Source organism: Argentina anserina, chromosome 4, assembly GCF_933775445.1.
Source record: "Argentina anserina chromosome 4, drPotAnse1.1, whole genome shotgun sequence".
Taxonomy (NCBI): domain Eukaryota; kingdom Viridiplantae; phylum Streptophyta; class Magnoliopsida; order Rosales; family Rosaceae; genus Argentina; species Argentina anserina.
In genome coordinates, this window is record NC_065875.1 from 16262898 (window position 1) to 16277699 (window position 14802).

Below are 14802 nucleotides of genomic sequence, written 5' to 3' on the forward strand. Positions count from 1 at the left end.
TATATACAGTTCATGTTATTTGACGACCATCATGAAACTGAGGCTAGCAGTTGATGATTATATTAGAAAACAGGGCAATGGTCAAATTGATTTCTCTACTAGGAAACATGGTAATGGTCAAATTGATTTCTGGACACTGGATATGAGACAAACTAATCTATACTAGAGGTAGCTATCTTCTTCAATCTTCATGATACATCGTTTTTCAAACTAGATAACGAGTTTTTTATTTTTTATTTTAACTAGATAACGAGTATAGCTTGCAGTATATATGGCAAATATACTTAATGAAACATATAGGGCTAAATATATGTTTCCGAAAAGTACATTCCATAGAATGAGGGCCATGGTGGCTAATCTGCTGGTGGAGGTAAGGGTCATCATTTGGCCCGTGGGTAGCCCGGTCCAAAGTCTGGCCCGGCCCTGTCAAAATCCGGTCAAAGCCCGGCCCTATGTGTATAAGACCGGGTCGAGGCCGAAGGTTCAAAGCCTCGGCCCGGCTCTAGGCCCGGCCCGTTGGAGCCCATAAGGCCAAAGCCCGGCCCGGCCCTAAAAAGTCCGCCCAAAGCCCGTTCATTTTAAAATTAATAATTTTATATGTATTTATTTGTTGTATATGTTAATTAGTTAAATTATTTTGTTATATTTCTTATATTTTGTACTATATTTAGTTAAATAATTACCATATTCTATGTTTTTTAATTTTTATTAAAAATATACATTACACATAAAAATAATAGGCCCGGTCCGAAAAAAGCATGTAAGGCCCGGACCCGTGGGTAGTCCGTGGGCCTCGATTTTTTAGTAAACCCGGCCCGGTCCAAAAAATTGAAAAAAAAAATCATTAAAACCCGGCACGACCTGAGTCCGATAATAGTGGGCCCGGCCCGACCCGGCCCATTGCCGACCCCTAGGTAGAGCTAAGATATCTGCTTTAGTGGCCTGTTCCATTTCTAGCTATGCATGTGACTCCCATGCTTAAGTACACAATCCCATCTAATCGCAATGATGCAATTCATGAAACTACCCCACCCTTTTACAGAGACAGCAGCATGTTAAGAGACTAGCCAAGACAGGTACAACATCCTCCATAGTACCATGAACCCTCATTGTTCACTTCCGAATCACTCGGGAGTAAAATCTACATGCGAGGTTACCTTCTGATTTAGTTTAAGTATAGGTTCAAGCTAAATGAGTTTATCGTGCTAACCTTGTTGTCATGAAGTACTTGGCTCTTTTTAGAGAGAAGGGGAGGGAGATGGGAGATGGGAGATGACCATTTCGTTTAAGATGGCTTTATCCGTGGAATATTCCAATGTACGACCGACCCATCATGCATGCATGTACCAATACATCCGCCATTCCTTTAAATTCAATGCCGAAACAAATCCTGGTTCATGCTAAATTGTAATCATGCAATCATTCTTCTAGTTCTAGGCTAATATTTCAAAGAGTGAAAAGTGTCACCGACCTAGGATAGGTCGGTGCGACGCCGCTCGATCCACATGGAACAAGCTTTATTCAACAGAGCTCCATCCACATGGAACAAACCTTATTCAACGGGACAATTCATTGATTTTCGCAATTCATTGATTTTCGCCCTACCTTGGGCTCATCAGAAGATCGGCTCCAGACCCCAACTTGTGTGTAGGGCGACTAACTATTTTCTTCGACGTTAAATCCCTGATTAGCGACAAACTCTCCGAATTCAACCGGATCAATCTGCCTAAACCCCTCAAAAGAAACAGCTAAATATCTCCCACACTTATAATCTTAGAACAAATCCTACATATGCTTGATGTTCATTTAACCAGCGATACCCACGATTGACACTCCCAAAAACGGGACGTGACAAAGGGCTCTTATTATCTCAACCATATAACTCAATAAATTAGAAATTTGATCGAAATATAGAGATAGACGGCTCAAAGCCAATTCAGAACATCCTTGAAACAAAACAACAATCAAAAGTAGACTCGTGATCCAAAAAAGCGATATAGACTCTAATATTACACCAATCACACTGCTTGAATCCAGCAGTGACACTTCTTAGCACTTGACCTCCTTCAAACCATGGGAGAAGTAGATAAAGGTCGGGTCGGTGGCACCCTCCTTGTAGTAGGCAAAGACCAAAGATGAATCATCACCCATGCTCTCCCCCACGAAGCTGCAAAACAACACAAAGTCTCATGTCACATTCTTGTTGAGCGAATAGATTATGAATATGGTACCTAACACATGAGTGAGAAGTATAATACACCACCGAAACTTACAATTGGAGGTCACTGAGCTTGGAAAGCAGAAACTTGGTTGCTCCCTCAATGCTCTTCTTAAATGCCTCCTGCTGCTCTCCCTCAAGCTTTTGGGTCAACAATTTGATGTACCTCTTCACCCATGTCACAAACTGCTTCTTATCAAAAGGAGGTTGCTCCTGGAAGATTCAAAGAATGACACATTAAAATCTTTCAAATCAAAAACTGAAAAAGATATAGATGGACATAGATAAGTAGCTTGGGCAACCACGTACCTGAAGTCTAAATGTGTCAACAATGTCAACCACCTTAACAGTTTGGTCATCAACACCCTCATCAGCATCAGCACCTTCAGCAGAAGGATTTGCGCCGATGTCTACATCAACTGCTCCTTGGACAACCCACTGCAAGCCAAATCATTCAAAATCACACCGTTAATAATGACCCACCATCAAATATCCCGGAAAAAAAAACAATAATACTTCTCCCTTTTTTCCTCTCAATTTTGTGCATAAACAATAAACTCCAAGCTAGGATTATACCCATGTGAGAAGCAGTCACACTACATGCCGTACGACTAAGAGATATAACCACATACCTTTCCGTCAACTTCCCACAATGCTCCATTCTGGATCTCTCTGTATGGAAACGAGTCCGAGAGAAGCTCATCACCTAGTAAAATCGAATGAACACGAATTTGGTAAATAGCTTGGAAAGAGCAACTCAATTACAACATATATCCATACTTGAGCAGAGATCTAAACATAACACGACAGCTCTATAGATTCATCGACTAGCTATCAGATCAAGATAGAGTTCCATCATGGATAAATTCAATTTCAAGACACCAAAATTACACATCAGATGCAAATCGTCCCAAGCAAATCAAACGTTTAGCAAAAACAGATCACAAGACCAAAAACCCTGATTGAAAACCCTAATTGAAACTGCGAATCAGGAATTAGAAGAGAGAATCAGATGGAAACATACCGCTGAGGAGGTCTTGGTAAACCAACATGATTGCAGAGGCTGACGGATCGTCCGGGATTATCAGGGATTCAAGGAGGAGGAGGGCAGAGAGCTAACGAGAGAGGGATTCGGTGGCGGTGGACAACTGGATATATATAGGCGAGGGTTTTGGCTTTAGAACAATGTAACTATGCAGCTGTGTAATTACGATAAAGGACTACCTTTTCCCTTTGAATTTCGGAATTAAAGCCACCTTCTGATTATTCTTTCCAGATTCGTGATGCAGTGAGGATTCCGTGAGTTGGTATGGGCCTATTTGGGGGTTGTGATTTGTAATATACGATCCAGAGTTCCAGACCGGAAATGATACGGGCCGTAAGTGGATATATTTAAGAAAAAGCAAAACTAAAATTGTAATAACCCGATTTTTCGTGGTCAATTTGTAAGGATTCGGTGGTATTTTTAAAACTTGTTAAAGTTATTAAATCGTGTATTCTTCGCTTCATGACTATGTCAAATCGAAACGGAACCGCCTTCGGAAATTTAAATCGGAAAAACATTACGTTTTACCGACGCGAGAGTCGACTTTTACTCCGTCGTTCGTTTTCAAAAACTTCAATCTCGAAAGTTAGAGCTCGTCAATACGATTTTGTGGACACGTCACGCGTTCTAATCGGATATCGTACGCGAAAGTTATTAGCGATGGAAGTTAGTTTTCGATTTTGGAAAATGGTATAAAAGGGGAATTTTTGGAACTAGGGTTTCCATTTTCGGAAACCCTCACCCCGCAACCCTTTTTCACTCTCTCTCTCTCTCTCTCTCTCTCTCTCTCTCTCTCTCTCTCTCTCTCTCTCTCTCCCCGACCTCTCCCTCTCCCTCAGAAAACGTCGCCGGCGATCTGGCTAACCGGAAGTCTGTGTCCCTCACCGCCGGAAGCAAAAGCCCCGCAAGCTCGACCGCAACAAACCCTGATCTCGACACGCCGCCCCACGCCCCGTTGGAGCTCAACCGGTGACACAAAAGATCCTGCAGAAACCGCCGTCGTCCAAGCTATTCCTCCGGCGACGCTCTAGTGGTCCAAGGCTCGATTTAGGTAAGGGTTTGTGTATTATGATAGTTGTGATTGAATTGGATTGAAATTGGGGCATTTTGATGCAGAATCAGAGGAGGTGGAGGCAGTACTGCCACCCTAGGCGGCGCGTGAGGAGGGTAAGGGTGCAGTAGGAGGCCATAGGCCGTGAAAGGGAATAGGGGAAGGAAAAGAGGGGTTTTGGGCGGCGGTGGGCAAGCCACGCTCGCCGTTTGAGCGACGCGTGAGCTCCACGCGCTGCCACTGTGGGTAGGCGCGGTCGCCGGAGGTGGCGCGTGAATCCCACGCACTATCACGTGCGGCGGTGCGTGAACAGTGATTTTTCAAACAGTAATTTTCTAAAAAGTGATTTCTGTACGGTGAATGTAAAGAGTAAATTATGTACAGTAAGTGTAAAATTATTTTACATACGGTGTATGTAAAATTATTTTATGTACAGTAACTGTAAAAATAATTTCTGAAAGGTAAATCAGTGATTTGTATTTATTGACAATATTTACTATGAATAGTACATTGGCGTACACGAATACATAAATAGTATGTATATGAAAAATAATACGTAAACAATACATATATGAAAAGTAATACATATACATTACATATTTGAACAGTACTACGTGAATATTATTTTACATGAACAGTAATTTAGTAAAAACCGAAAATTGCTAAACGGTAAAATATTAATATTGTTTCGGCATTTGAGGTTTAAGTAACGTTCTAATCACTTCGTCTTCAAACTAGGTGATCGATTAATTGAGTGAAGGAATTGCTTTTAGTATTGTGGGAAATACGCTCAGGAAACTAAGGTGAGTAAAATCTCACAGTGACGAATCTACCCTTAGCGGAGATTCATATTTACACTTATTTTAAAAGATCGATATATGATATGTATATCATATAGTGGGTTGTGTATGTGTATAATTGGTAAAATCGATACATATATATGGGTTGCTATATTATATACTGTCATATTCCTGTTTTTCAAATAAGTTCATTTATGGCATTGATATTTATTTATTTGAGCATGTCACTTGGTTTGTACTATAACATGTGAAGATTGTTTTGTACGTGGTTTTACCTTGAGTTATGTTAAAATGTTTTTGTTGTCTTCGGACGTGTTAGCATGTCGGAACCTAGCCTTGGCCGGGCGACAGTTATGATACAGTTAGAGCTCTAGTCTGTATGCCGGTGTACTGGCATGAGAGGTAATAGATGAGTTACTGGCTTATGAGTACCCATATTTTTGGATATTGGGTAGCAATTGGTTGCCCAATGTCTAGCGGCGTACTGCATGAGGGGTAACAGATGAGTGCTAGGCACTCAAGAGTAACTATATTATAAATGTATTTGGGTAAATAGATGGGTTACCCGTTTCTCATGAGCACTTATATTTTCATATATTATTGGACAACCAGATGGGCCGTCCAATGACTCATGAGTACATTTATAATTAAATGTTTTCATGATTTATCTTTTGTATTTATACACGAGCTATATTGTTGTTTTACTCATACGAGCTGCAAATCTTACCGGGTTTGTGTTTACAATCCCGGTGCACCTATTCGATGGTGTAGGGGATAGTTCTGCATGTGTGAATTAGCAGAATTGATGGAGCACTCTGAATACTTCAAAGTTTCTTTATTTATTTTGTGGTGAGGATTGAGAGGATTATACATTTCCATTTGAAATAATGCTTGAATTTTAAATTGGTCTTGTAATAATCCATTTGACTGAGTTGTACTATGATGATACGCTGTGACGATAAGATGATTTCAAATTATTGAGATTGTTTTTTAGTTTTCATGGCTTCGATTTTCGAGTTATATACTCAAAATTTCGGGGCGTAACAGTTGGGATCAGAGCGTAGGTTGTGTATTTGGCGATCTATCAATATCATCCACGAGCGATGGCCCGACTGCAGCGGACCCCCATCACATGCTCTTCGGTATTGATATGTCGCTGGGTATGTAAGAGTATTAGGAGCCACACCTTAAGGTTTGGCCCTCTAGTAAAGTATTGTGACAATACTTCGATGATTCACATTCTTTTTGAATATTTTAAGTTAATATATGTTGAATCTATTTTATTCGGATACAAGACTTCACATGTATTGACTAAGTGTTTAAATGTTTCAAGGTGATGAATTTGGAGAAAGGTCGTGCACAAGGCCGAGGAAAGGCAAGAGGCCGATGCTGAGGTAGGGCTGGAGGCCGAGTCCGCAATATGGAGAACCTCTATGAGGAGGTGGCACCACAGGAAGAACAGGCTGACCCCGCGGCAATCATTAGAGACGATAGTCGCGTGCTTAAGCTGATCAAGGACATCAGCGCCATCATTTTATTGGGGCATGGATCATGTGGTAGCGGACCATTGGATATAGAGTATGGAAACCTACTTTGAGATTATGATGTTATCTGAGATAAAGAAGATGATGATAGCCACATTCTTCTTAAAGGATGATGTTATGGATTGGTAGAAGAGAACGAGGCGGACTGTGGATGTGTCTACTATGACCTGAGATGGTTTTACGGCACTCTTTTGAGAAAAGTACTTTCCAGCTACAGTGCATGAGGAATTGGAACTTGAGTTCCTTGATCTAGTACAGAGAGATATGACGGTCAGGGACTATGAGACCTGTTTTCACAGTTGTATCGGTTTGTCAGGCCAATGGGTGCAACTTCCTTAGCCCAGAAATTTCTACGTGGAGAGTACATGACCATCATATCAACACTTTGTCTGTCTTTGATGTATGAGAGTGCTATGAATTTGGAATAGGCTAATAAGACTCGCAGAGGAGATGTGGAGAATAGAGATACTAGAGGAAAAGACAAGGCAATCAGTTCAGGCAACGGGTCCTCAGGACAAAAAGGTGTATCTTGGAAGAGGCCGAGACCCTATTACCAGACTCCAGCTAAGGCATCATATCCTTCTGTTAGGACCGCACCTGTTAGACCGATGGCAGCAATAAGGTGTTTCGTTTGCAATGAAATGGGGCACTACCGCCACAACTTGTCCGAAATCAAAGAGAACATGCTGCTATAAGTGTGCGCAAGTGGGACATATGGCTAAAGACTGTACTTGACCTCCGCAAGGTTGATAGGAACATCAGCAGAGATATTTACCATTGCATAACATCCCAGAATCGAAATACTTGATCTTGCCAGGATTGACACGGATCTACAATCCTTGAGCTCAACTAGATTAACCTACGTGCCAGATTGCAACGCTACATCGCATAATAGTGAAGCCAATTAATGTGAATAAATGTTCTTATGGGAGACGAGCATCCAGATAGTCCGCTATATTGCAACTTTGACAAGCGATCTCTTTTTCCGCTAGATATGTGGAATATCACTTTGATGAGACAGTCTTCCCGTCGTTAGGGGGACTTAAGAACAAAAAAAGTTCAAGTGGAACGATAGGAATTGTCGTGGTTTGTCCCCACTTTATCTCGTCTTGATCCCCACTATTGCACAAAGTGATGAGATCACTGATATTACCTGCAAATATGCTTGCAAGGTTCAATGTCTTAAGAAGAGGACATGACGCCACCTAAAAGGAATTGGGCATTGCGTTGCCACAATAGATGGTGGCATGTTGACACCATAAAGTGGCATAAATGGTGTCATAGGTCATGGCTCATCAAGGAAGAGGGGGAGACCACCTTATGTTCGATATATACTCGATTAAAAGAAGAAAGTGAGTTTGGCACAATTGGATCCATTGATCCATAATCTCAAATCTGCCTCATGCGAATTTCTGGATTTTAGTTATCTATGGGGGACGCCTCAAATGTTAGAACAAATTCTTGCAAATAAAGAGATCTCTACAAATACAAACCACATGAGGATGTAGGATATTGAGTCTTGATATCAAACCATACTTCGTTGAAAAATAGCAACGTAGTAATTTTGGCCCCAATGGAAAGAAGCGACCAGTATGAACTAAAGTTCACTAACAAAGAGATAGTTATTTGGGCAGGTGAAGCCGACACCGCAAGTGTAAACCCTATCATATATCTTTGTTAGGATGCATATGAGAATTAAGAGTATAGACTCACCTTATGGCACAAGGTCTCTCACAAAAACACACTGGAATCAACAACGAGGAAATATTATTTTGTAATGGACCACAATGAGATATTCTCGTAATGGATGTCATTGCACTCCACTACCTTATCAGTTTGGTAGTTTCCGAAAAATTGATGAATGCAGCTTATGAATGTTGTAATAAGATATCTCTATGGGGATCAAAATTAAGAAATATACATGAAAGTCATAGAATAGATTTTATCTACCCAAGAAATGGTTCTAGACCACGTAGTGTTACAAAATGAATTGAAACGTTCACGAAATAAGATACTTGATTATGAATATGAGTCATATGTGTTATGTCATTGCATATTCAATATGGATTTGCATAGTCTTTTGATGAACTAAAAAGATATCGCAATTACAAATCATAAGTCGAGAATGAAAAAGATCATTGGGAATACACAATCTCAAAATGGATTCTGAGGACTGTAATATTAATGATTAACCATCAATCAGCTTTAAAGCACTTTAAAAGTTAAAAGTGAGGCTTTTATAGCTCTCATGATCAGTCGAAGTCTTTAAAGAATAAAGATAGATATGTTTTCGTCTAAATGAAAGATGACGAATAAGTGTCAAGAAATGAGATTCCTTATATAAGTGCAAATACGCATTATTGGACTTAACACAATATCTTGACTCGACCTCTTATTCGCTGTATAGCTTAGCGCCCACGCAATAACAATACCTAAATGTTTAGGTTTATAGTCCCTATAAAGAAAAGAGAAAACGATGATGAAAATGAATACTATTCACGTCGATTGCATATTTGGCGTAAAGAAATACATACAAAATGAGATGCATAATTAAATATGTAAAAGTTATCAAAGCTCCCATTATTAATGTAAAGATCATGGGGGATGTGCAGACATCAGGAGGAGTCTAGAACATATATGTTAATCTTAAATGTAATAGGTGTGTTGTGCTCTTTTCTCATTCGACCAATGTTTTATTTTATCTCATTGAGTTTTGTTACTTGGCAAGGTTTTTAATGAGGCAACACCTTATGCACTATTATATCTTTAAACTCGGCACAAGGGGGAGTCTTGAAGGAAAAACACCATTAGTGTGTATTCGTTAAAACAAATAAATGAATGAGTTAATGACGTTTATGGTCAACGGATGTAAAAGATCAATCACCATTATGTAGCCTTAATTACTATTGTAATTACCATTTATTTATATTGTTATCTTGACATTATCAATGAGATGAGTACACCATTTCATTTTCCCTACAACATGATCGAGATTATTACGGTATGAATGTGTACTAAAGATTACTTTATTTATACTACTTTTATTTCACACTCTCTGTGCATTTGCGTTTACTTGTTTTTAATCTTAATGATTAAAACAATATATTTTCACATATATTTGTAGAGAATTAAAATATCAAAAAGAAACATAAGAGTTCAAAGACGTGGTAACTATCGTAGTTATAGACATCTTTATTGAATCAAAAACGTAAGGAAAGACAAATGAGAAATAAGATTGAAAAATCTGGTCGAATCCAAAGATTTAACAATTTGTAATATAGGTTCCAATATATATAGAGATATCTAAGCAAACGAAAGCCAAAGGGGAAAGAGTTCTTATCTCCAAGTACATGTTTGCCATCAATCATGATATCTTCAACTTAGAGGAGAAACATCACCGTTGACAGATAATATAAGAAGAAAACATGCCTTTTGCATCCCATTCTTAGAGCCTAGCGGCATATAATGTAAGGCTGAGCATCTAAATTTCAATTCGGATTTGGGGCAAATTCATATCCAATCCGAATTAATCGGTTATTTATTTTGTCCATTCATATTCGAATTTTATAAATTTTGTTCGGATGTTCAACCAATCCGAATTTTCTGATCGGTTCGGATTGGTTTCGGTTAAAACCCAAATTTTAAATGTCTTATGTCTATAAACTCAAATCTAAAAATGTATCGAGCAATTCAATTATCTAAGCACTCTATACATACAAATTTCAAACATAAATCTAAAGAAATAAGTTTGTCATCATATTATCATAACCATAAGTTCAAATTTTCATTCAAGAACCAATAATAGAGTGCCATGTATATTAAAAATAATATATTTATAATTAAGTTAAATTATTTGGGTCAGATCGGTTTTTCCGAATGGTTTCAAAGGCAGATCCGTATCCAATTCGATTTTATCCGGATTAGTGCAGTTTCCTTCTTTTTTCAATCCAAATATTTCGAATCGGTTATCCGATTAAGAAAATATGGATAGATCAGATCAGTTTTAAAGCAAATTTAGTTTTTTGCCCAACCCTAATATAATGAAAGTGAAAGTGAAAGACATATAAAACGTAGATAAGGAAGTATATCCAAAACTACTTGCTAGAGAGTTTGTTGGATAGAAAAAGAAAACTGTCAGAAAATGACGGGTTTTTACGGTTTTATCCTCCTATATGAATATCACTATTATATGAAGCAACTAATAAAGAAAGGCAATTTTATAATTATTTGAAAACAGTTCCATAAGCCTTGTTCCTTTGATTAATATTAATATTGATGGTATCAGAGTGCGGGTTACTTTCGTTCGCTTGTGAAGCTTGTTTCCCTATTTTGGGTTTCTTAAAACATACCAATGTCATGCATGGCCGGTCTTGAGGGATTCGAGGCCCTGTGTGAAAAAAAGACCCTTATACAAATTTTTGTCAAGTCGAACTCTTTGATTCTTGCCATGAGTTTTTTCATAATAAAATGAGAATATCAAAAAGTTAAAAAGAAGAGGAAGAATTAAAATAATGAGATTTTCTTGGAACAACGCAATTGTGAATGTCGAAAAAAGAAAGAAAGAGGAGAAGCGTATTGATCATGTCGAATAAACTTTATTTATGTGCTTTTATTTTTTAAAATATATTAAATTTAATTATTAATAAATAAGTAAAAAAATTAGAATTCTGGCCTTGGGCCCGGTGCGGGTGCACTGCCGGCACTTCCCAAGAGCCGGCCATGATGTCATGATAGGTTTTTTAACAATATGCAATTAGTTTTATAGAATTTGATGTGTTTTGGAAGGAACATGCAAAGTAGTTGCAACCATTGAATTTTCTATGATCTATGACACAATCATAAAACAAAATGACTAACTGAGTTACCCAAAACCATGAAGAGAAAGTCAAATTGAATAGAACACTAAATTGAAATACAATTTGTTAAAAATAGTTGCGTGCCAAATGAAGACCTGAATTTATCAGCCATTTCGTCATTCGAACAGTTTTATAATGGATTTTGACATTTAGTATTCATTTAACTGTGATATGAAGAAACAGGGAAGCGACTGCTGAAGTAAACCAGAGAGCTAGCTATTTCCAATTCAAGGTAGATACAAGTTCTATAGTTGGAATATGTTGAAGAAAGATAAAATGGAGAACTTGATTCTGGTACTTGGGCATATCATGCACAATAAGCTCTCTCAGTTTACCTTGGCTTCTTTATTGATTTTGTCAACATCAATTCCACTAGAAGCTATCAGTAACCAAAAAGAGAGTGGAAATCTCACTATGACATTTCCGAACGTTTTTGAATTCGGCAGTACTGGAAAAGGAGGAATTGAATTTTATCGTGGTAGAACACGAGCAGCACAAGGGTACTGGTCTGACACACAAGGACGTAGCAACACTTCCCTATGGACACCATGCCGCTACAAGTTGAAAATATCATCTCGGCACACTCGATGGCTAACCTATCATTCCATTTCAGAGAGGGACTTCCGTGGATCTAAAAGGGGCACAGGTTAAATTCCACAAATCAAAGTCTTTCTGTAAAATTTCACTCTATGTATCTAGGCACCTAAGCTGTGTCCCCTAACTCATTACTGATTTTAGACTTGCAATGGATGCTTTTTATTTTTATTTTATCTCTTTGGAGAAATGACTTTCAAGGATGTTTATAACTTTATACATCGCAAGTTCTTTTCTCATCAGGAGTTAACTCAGCAAAAACTGCTTTTTGTCGGTAGAAATAGATAGAATAGATCAAAAGACATGCATGCAGTACCACTTTCTATTTGATTGGAATTTTATGTGTTTACTCCACTTAATTTCCTTGTCATTTACTTCACCATTTTGGTACATTTTCAAGATGTAGCGGAGCAGCAGAGAACAGATACATCAAAGTTTGATTTCGGAATTTTTAAGTACAGTCTTCAAGATAAGCAGTTCAATGTCTCAGGTTCTGCAATCATCGCACATTTTGTATCCTCTTGGGGATTGTCTCTCATTGTAGGTATAGTTTTCCACATGCTTTGCCAACAATTATTTTGCAGTATGTACTCTAACAAGAAACTGGAATTAATTGAAAAATCGGGTATTTAAATTGTAATCAATTTTTGCAGGTCTTCAATCTTCCAGTGTTTTACTTTTGTTCGTGGTGTTCGGTATTTATTCTAGTGTGAAAATCAACAGGTCGATTAATATTAAATCCAAGTTGTTCAAGAAAAATGGAGGGCCGTTGTTAGAGCAGCTTCTTGCAACTCATGGACCTCGAGCTGGTGGCCCAAAAGTTTTTACAGCCGAGGAGCTTGAGATGGCTACCGAGTACAATCAAGGACCAAGAGCAAACTCAAATACTAATGGAACAGCTTACAGTAAACTTCCACTAGCAAACAGTGAAATGGAGATGGTATTTGTAAAAGAAAAGGTACTAGTAGAAGAGGGCCAGATAGAGCGTTTCATAAATGAGATCATCACCCTTGCCCAAATGAATCATGAAAATGTGATCAAGTTGTTGGGGTGCTGTTTAGAGACTGAAGATCCCATTTTGGTTTATGAATTCGCCTCCAATGGGAGCCTTTTTTCTTACATTCATGATCCGAAAAATGGTGAAAATTCGATGCCCCATTGGGATATCTTGATGGAGATAGCAGCAGAATCTGCAGCAGGGCTTGCTTATCTGCATTCCTTATCAATCATTCATGGAAATATCAAGTCTTCCAATATATTGATGACTGATTGTAAGGCCAAAGTTGCTGGTTTTCGACCTCCAAGGTTAATCGCTAGTAATGAATCTCAGACAAGTACATTGGTTCAAATGACACTGGGTTATCTGGACCCTGAATATCTACTCACAGGCCAATTAACAGACAAGAGTGATGTCTACAGTTTTGGAGTCATTTTAGTAGAAATTTTAACTGGGGAGAAGCCAATAAATTTTGATAGACCAGAAAGTCAGAGAATCATAACTTCTCATTTTCTTTTGTCCATGGAATTACAAAATGGCCTTCTTCAGATTCTTGCGCCGCAAGTTAAGGGGCAAAACAAAGAACAAGCTACAGCAGTCGCAGAGCTTGCAAAGCGATGCCTCAAGTTGAGGAGTGCAGAAAGACCATCAATGGATGAAGTGGCCAGAGAGTTAAAGACATTGTCAGACATATATATTACAGTTCATGGCAGTTGACAACCATCATGACACTGAGAATGGTATTTAGTGGTATATTAGAAACCGAGCAATGTTCCAATTGATAGCTTCATTTCCTCCTTTCTATACTCTGGCTTCTAATAATGCAATTGTTATGCAAACTCCCTTTCTTTTCCTGCACATAATGACTGTATGCCGGGAAACCCATTAATACTAGGGCCAGCAAGGATGGTGTTTTAGATTAATCTGCGCTGTGGAACTTATTAATCTGCGGGAATCATTATCGGGTTTGAAAAGGGGAATTCTTTCTTCTTTTCCTCCAGCCTGATGTGATGGTCATGTCGTCATGCCACCAAATCATACTAAAATCTTCAACAATCTGCTAAGCTAAGTACACTGATAAGTGATTGCAATATACAGAAGTCCAGTGCCGTCCCAGATCAAGTGAGGCCTAAAGCAAAAATTAAGAGAAGTCTTATATTAAGAAAACACTTTTGATTTCATATTTTTTTCATAGCAAAATGTATTACATGTTACACAAATGATGAATAAACTAGACTACACAATAGCATTAACAACATATAAGAAGCTAGCTTGATACAAAATGCATGCTAGAACAATTTCATGTTCAATTGAATGTCACTTTCTTTGTCTTTTGAGATGCAAAAAGGTTGATCAAATTATCGTATTTGAATGTCAAACAAACTTTCTTTCAATAAGCAACATGGCCAATACATTCAACCGTTCTTGTGACATAGTTGATCGTAAGTACGTTTTTATAAGCTTGAGAGCTTAAATAGAGAAAGATTAAAGATATTACCGTTTAGATTGAAAGCTTAAAGGAATGTTTCATTCCCAAATTGGTGAAAGATTAAGGAAATTTTTAGGGCTTTTTCTTTCTAATCCCAAATTGAGAAACATCTAATTTCGACTTAGCCTCACGGATGTGCTACTATTTCGCAGATTGTTCTTGTCCATCTCAAATTTTTTAAATAAGTATATATATCTATATATGTGTG

General features: G+C 38.1%; 2 protein-coding genes across 2 annotated transcripts; one reads left to right on the forward strand and one right to left on the reverse strand.

The window, feature by feature from the left end:
• Positions 1 to 1879: 1879 nt before the first annotated feature.
• Positions 1880 to 3400, reverse strand: LOC126790810 (translationally-controlled tumor protein homolog). Its single transcript, XM_050517159.1, has 5 exons — positions 3243 to 3400; positions 2851 to 2924; positions 2528 to 2656; positions 2274 to 2431; positions 1880 to 2167 (listed from the first exon to the last, which is right to left on the reverse strand). Exons 1-5 carry the CDS (start codon positions 3268 to 3270, stop codon positions 2050 to 2052), a joined length of 507 nt encoding a protein of 168 aa, XP_050373116.1. The 5' UTR covers positions 3271 to 3400; the 3' UTR covers positions 1880 to 2049.
• An 8390-nt stretch (positions 3401 to 11790) lies between these two features.
• On the forward strand, positions 11791 to 13822 carry LOC126792264 (putative wall-associated receptor kinase-like 16). Its single transcript, XM_050518726.1, has 3 exons — positions 11791 to 12160; positions 12509 to 12652; positions 12762 to 13822. The coding sequence occupies exons 1-3, from the start codon at positions 11791 to 11793 to the stop codon at positions 13820 to 13822; spliced, it is 1575 nt and encodes a 524-aa protein (XP_050374683.1).
• The last annotated feature ends 980 nt before the right edge of the window (positions 13823 to 14802 follow it).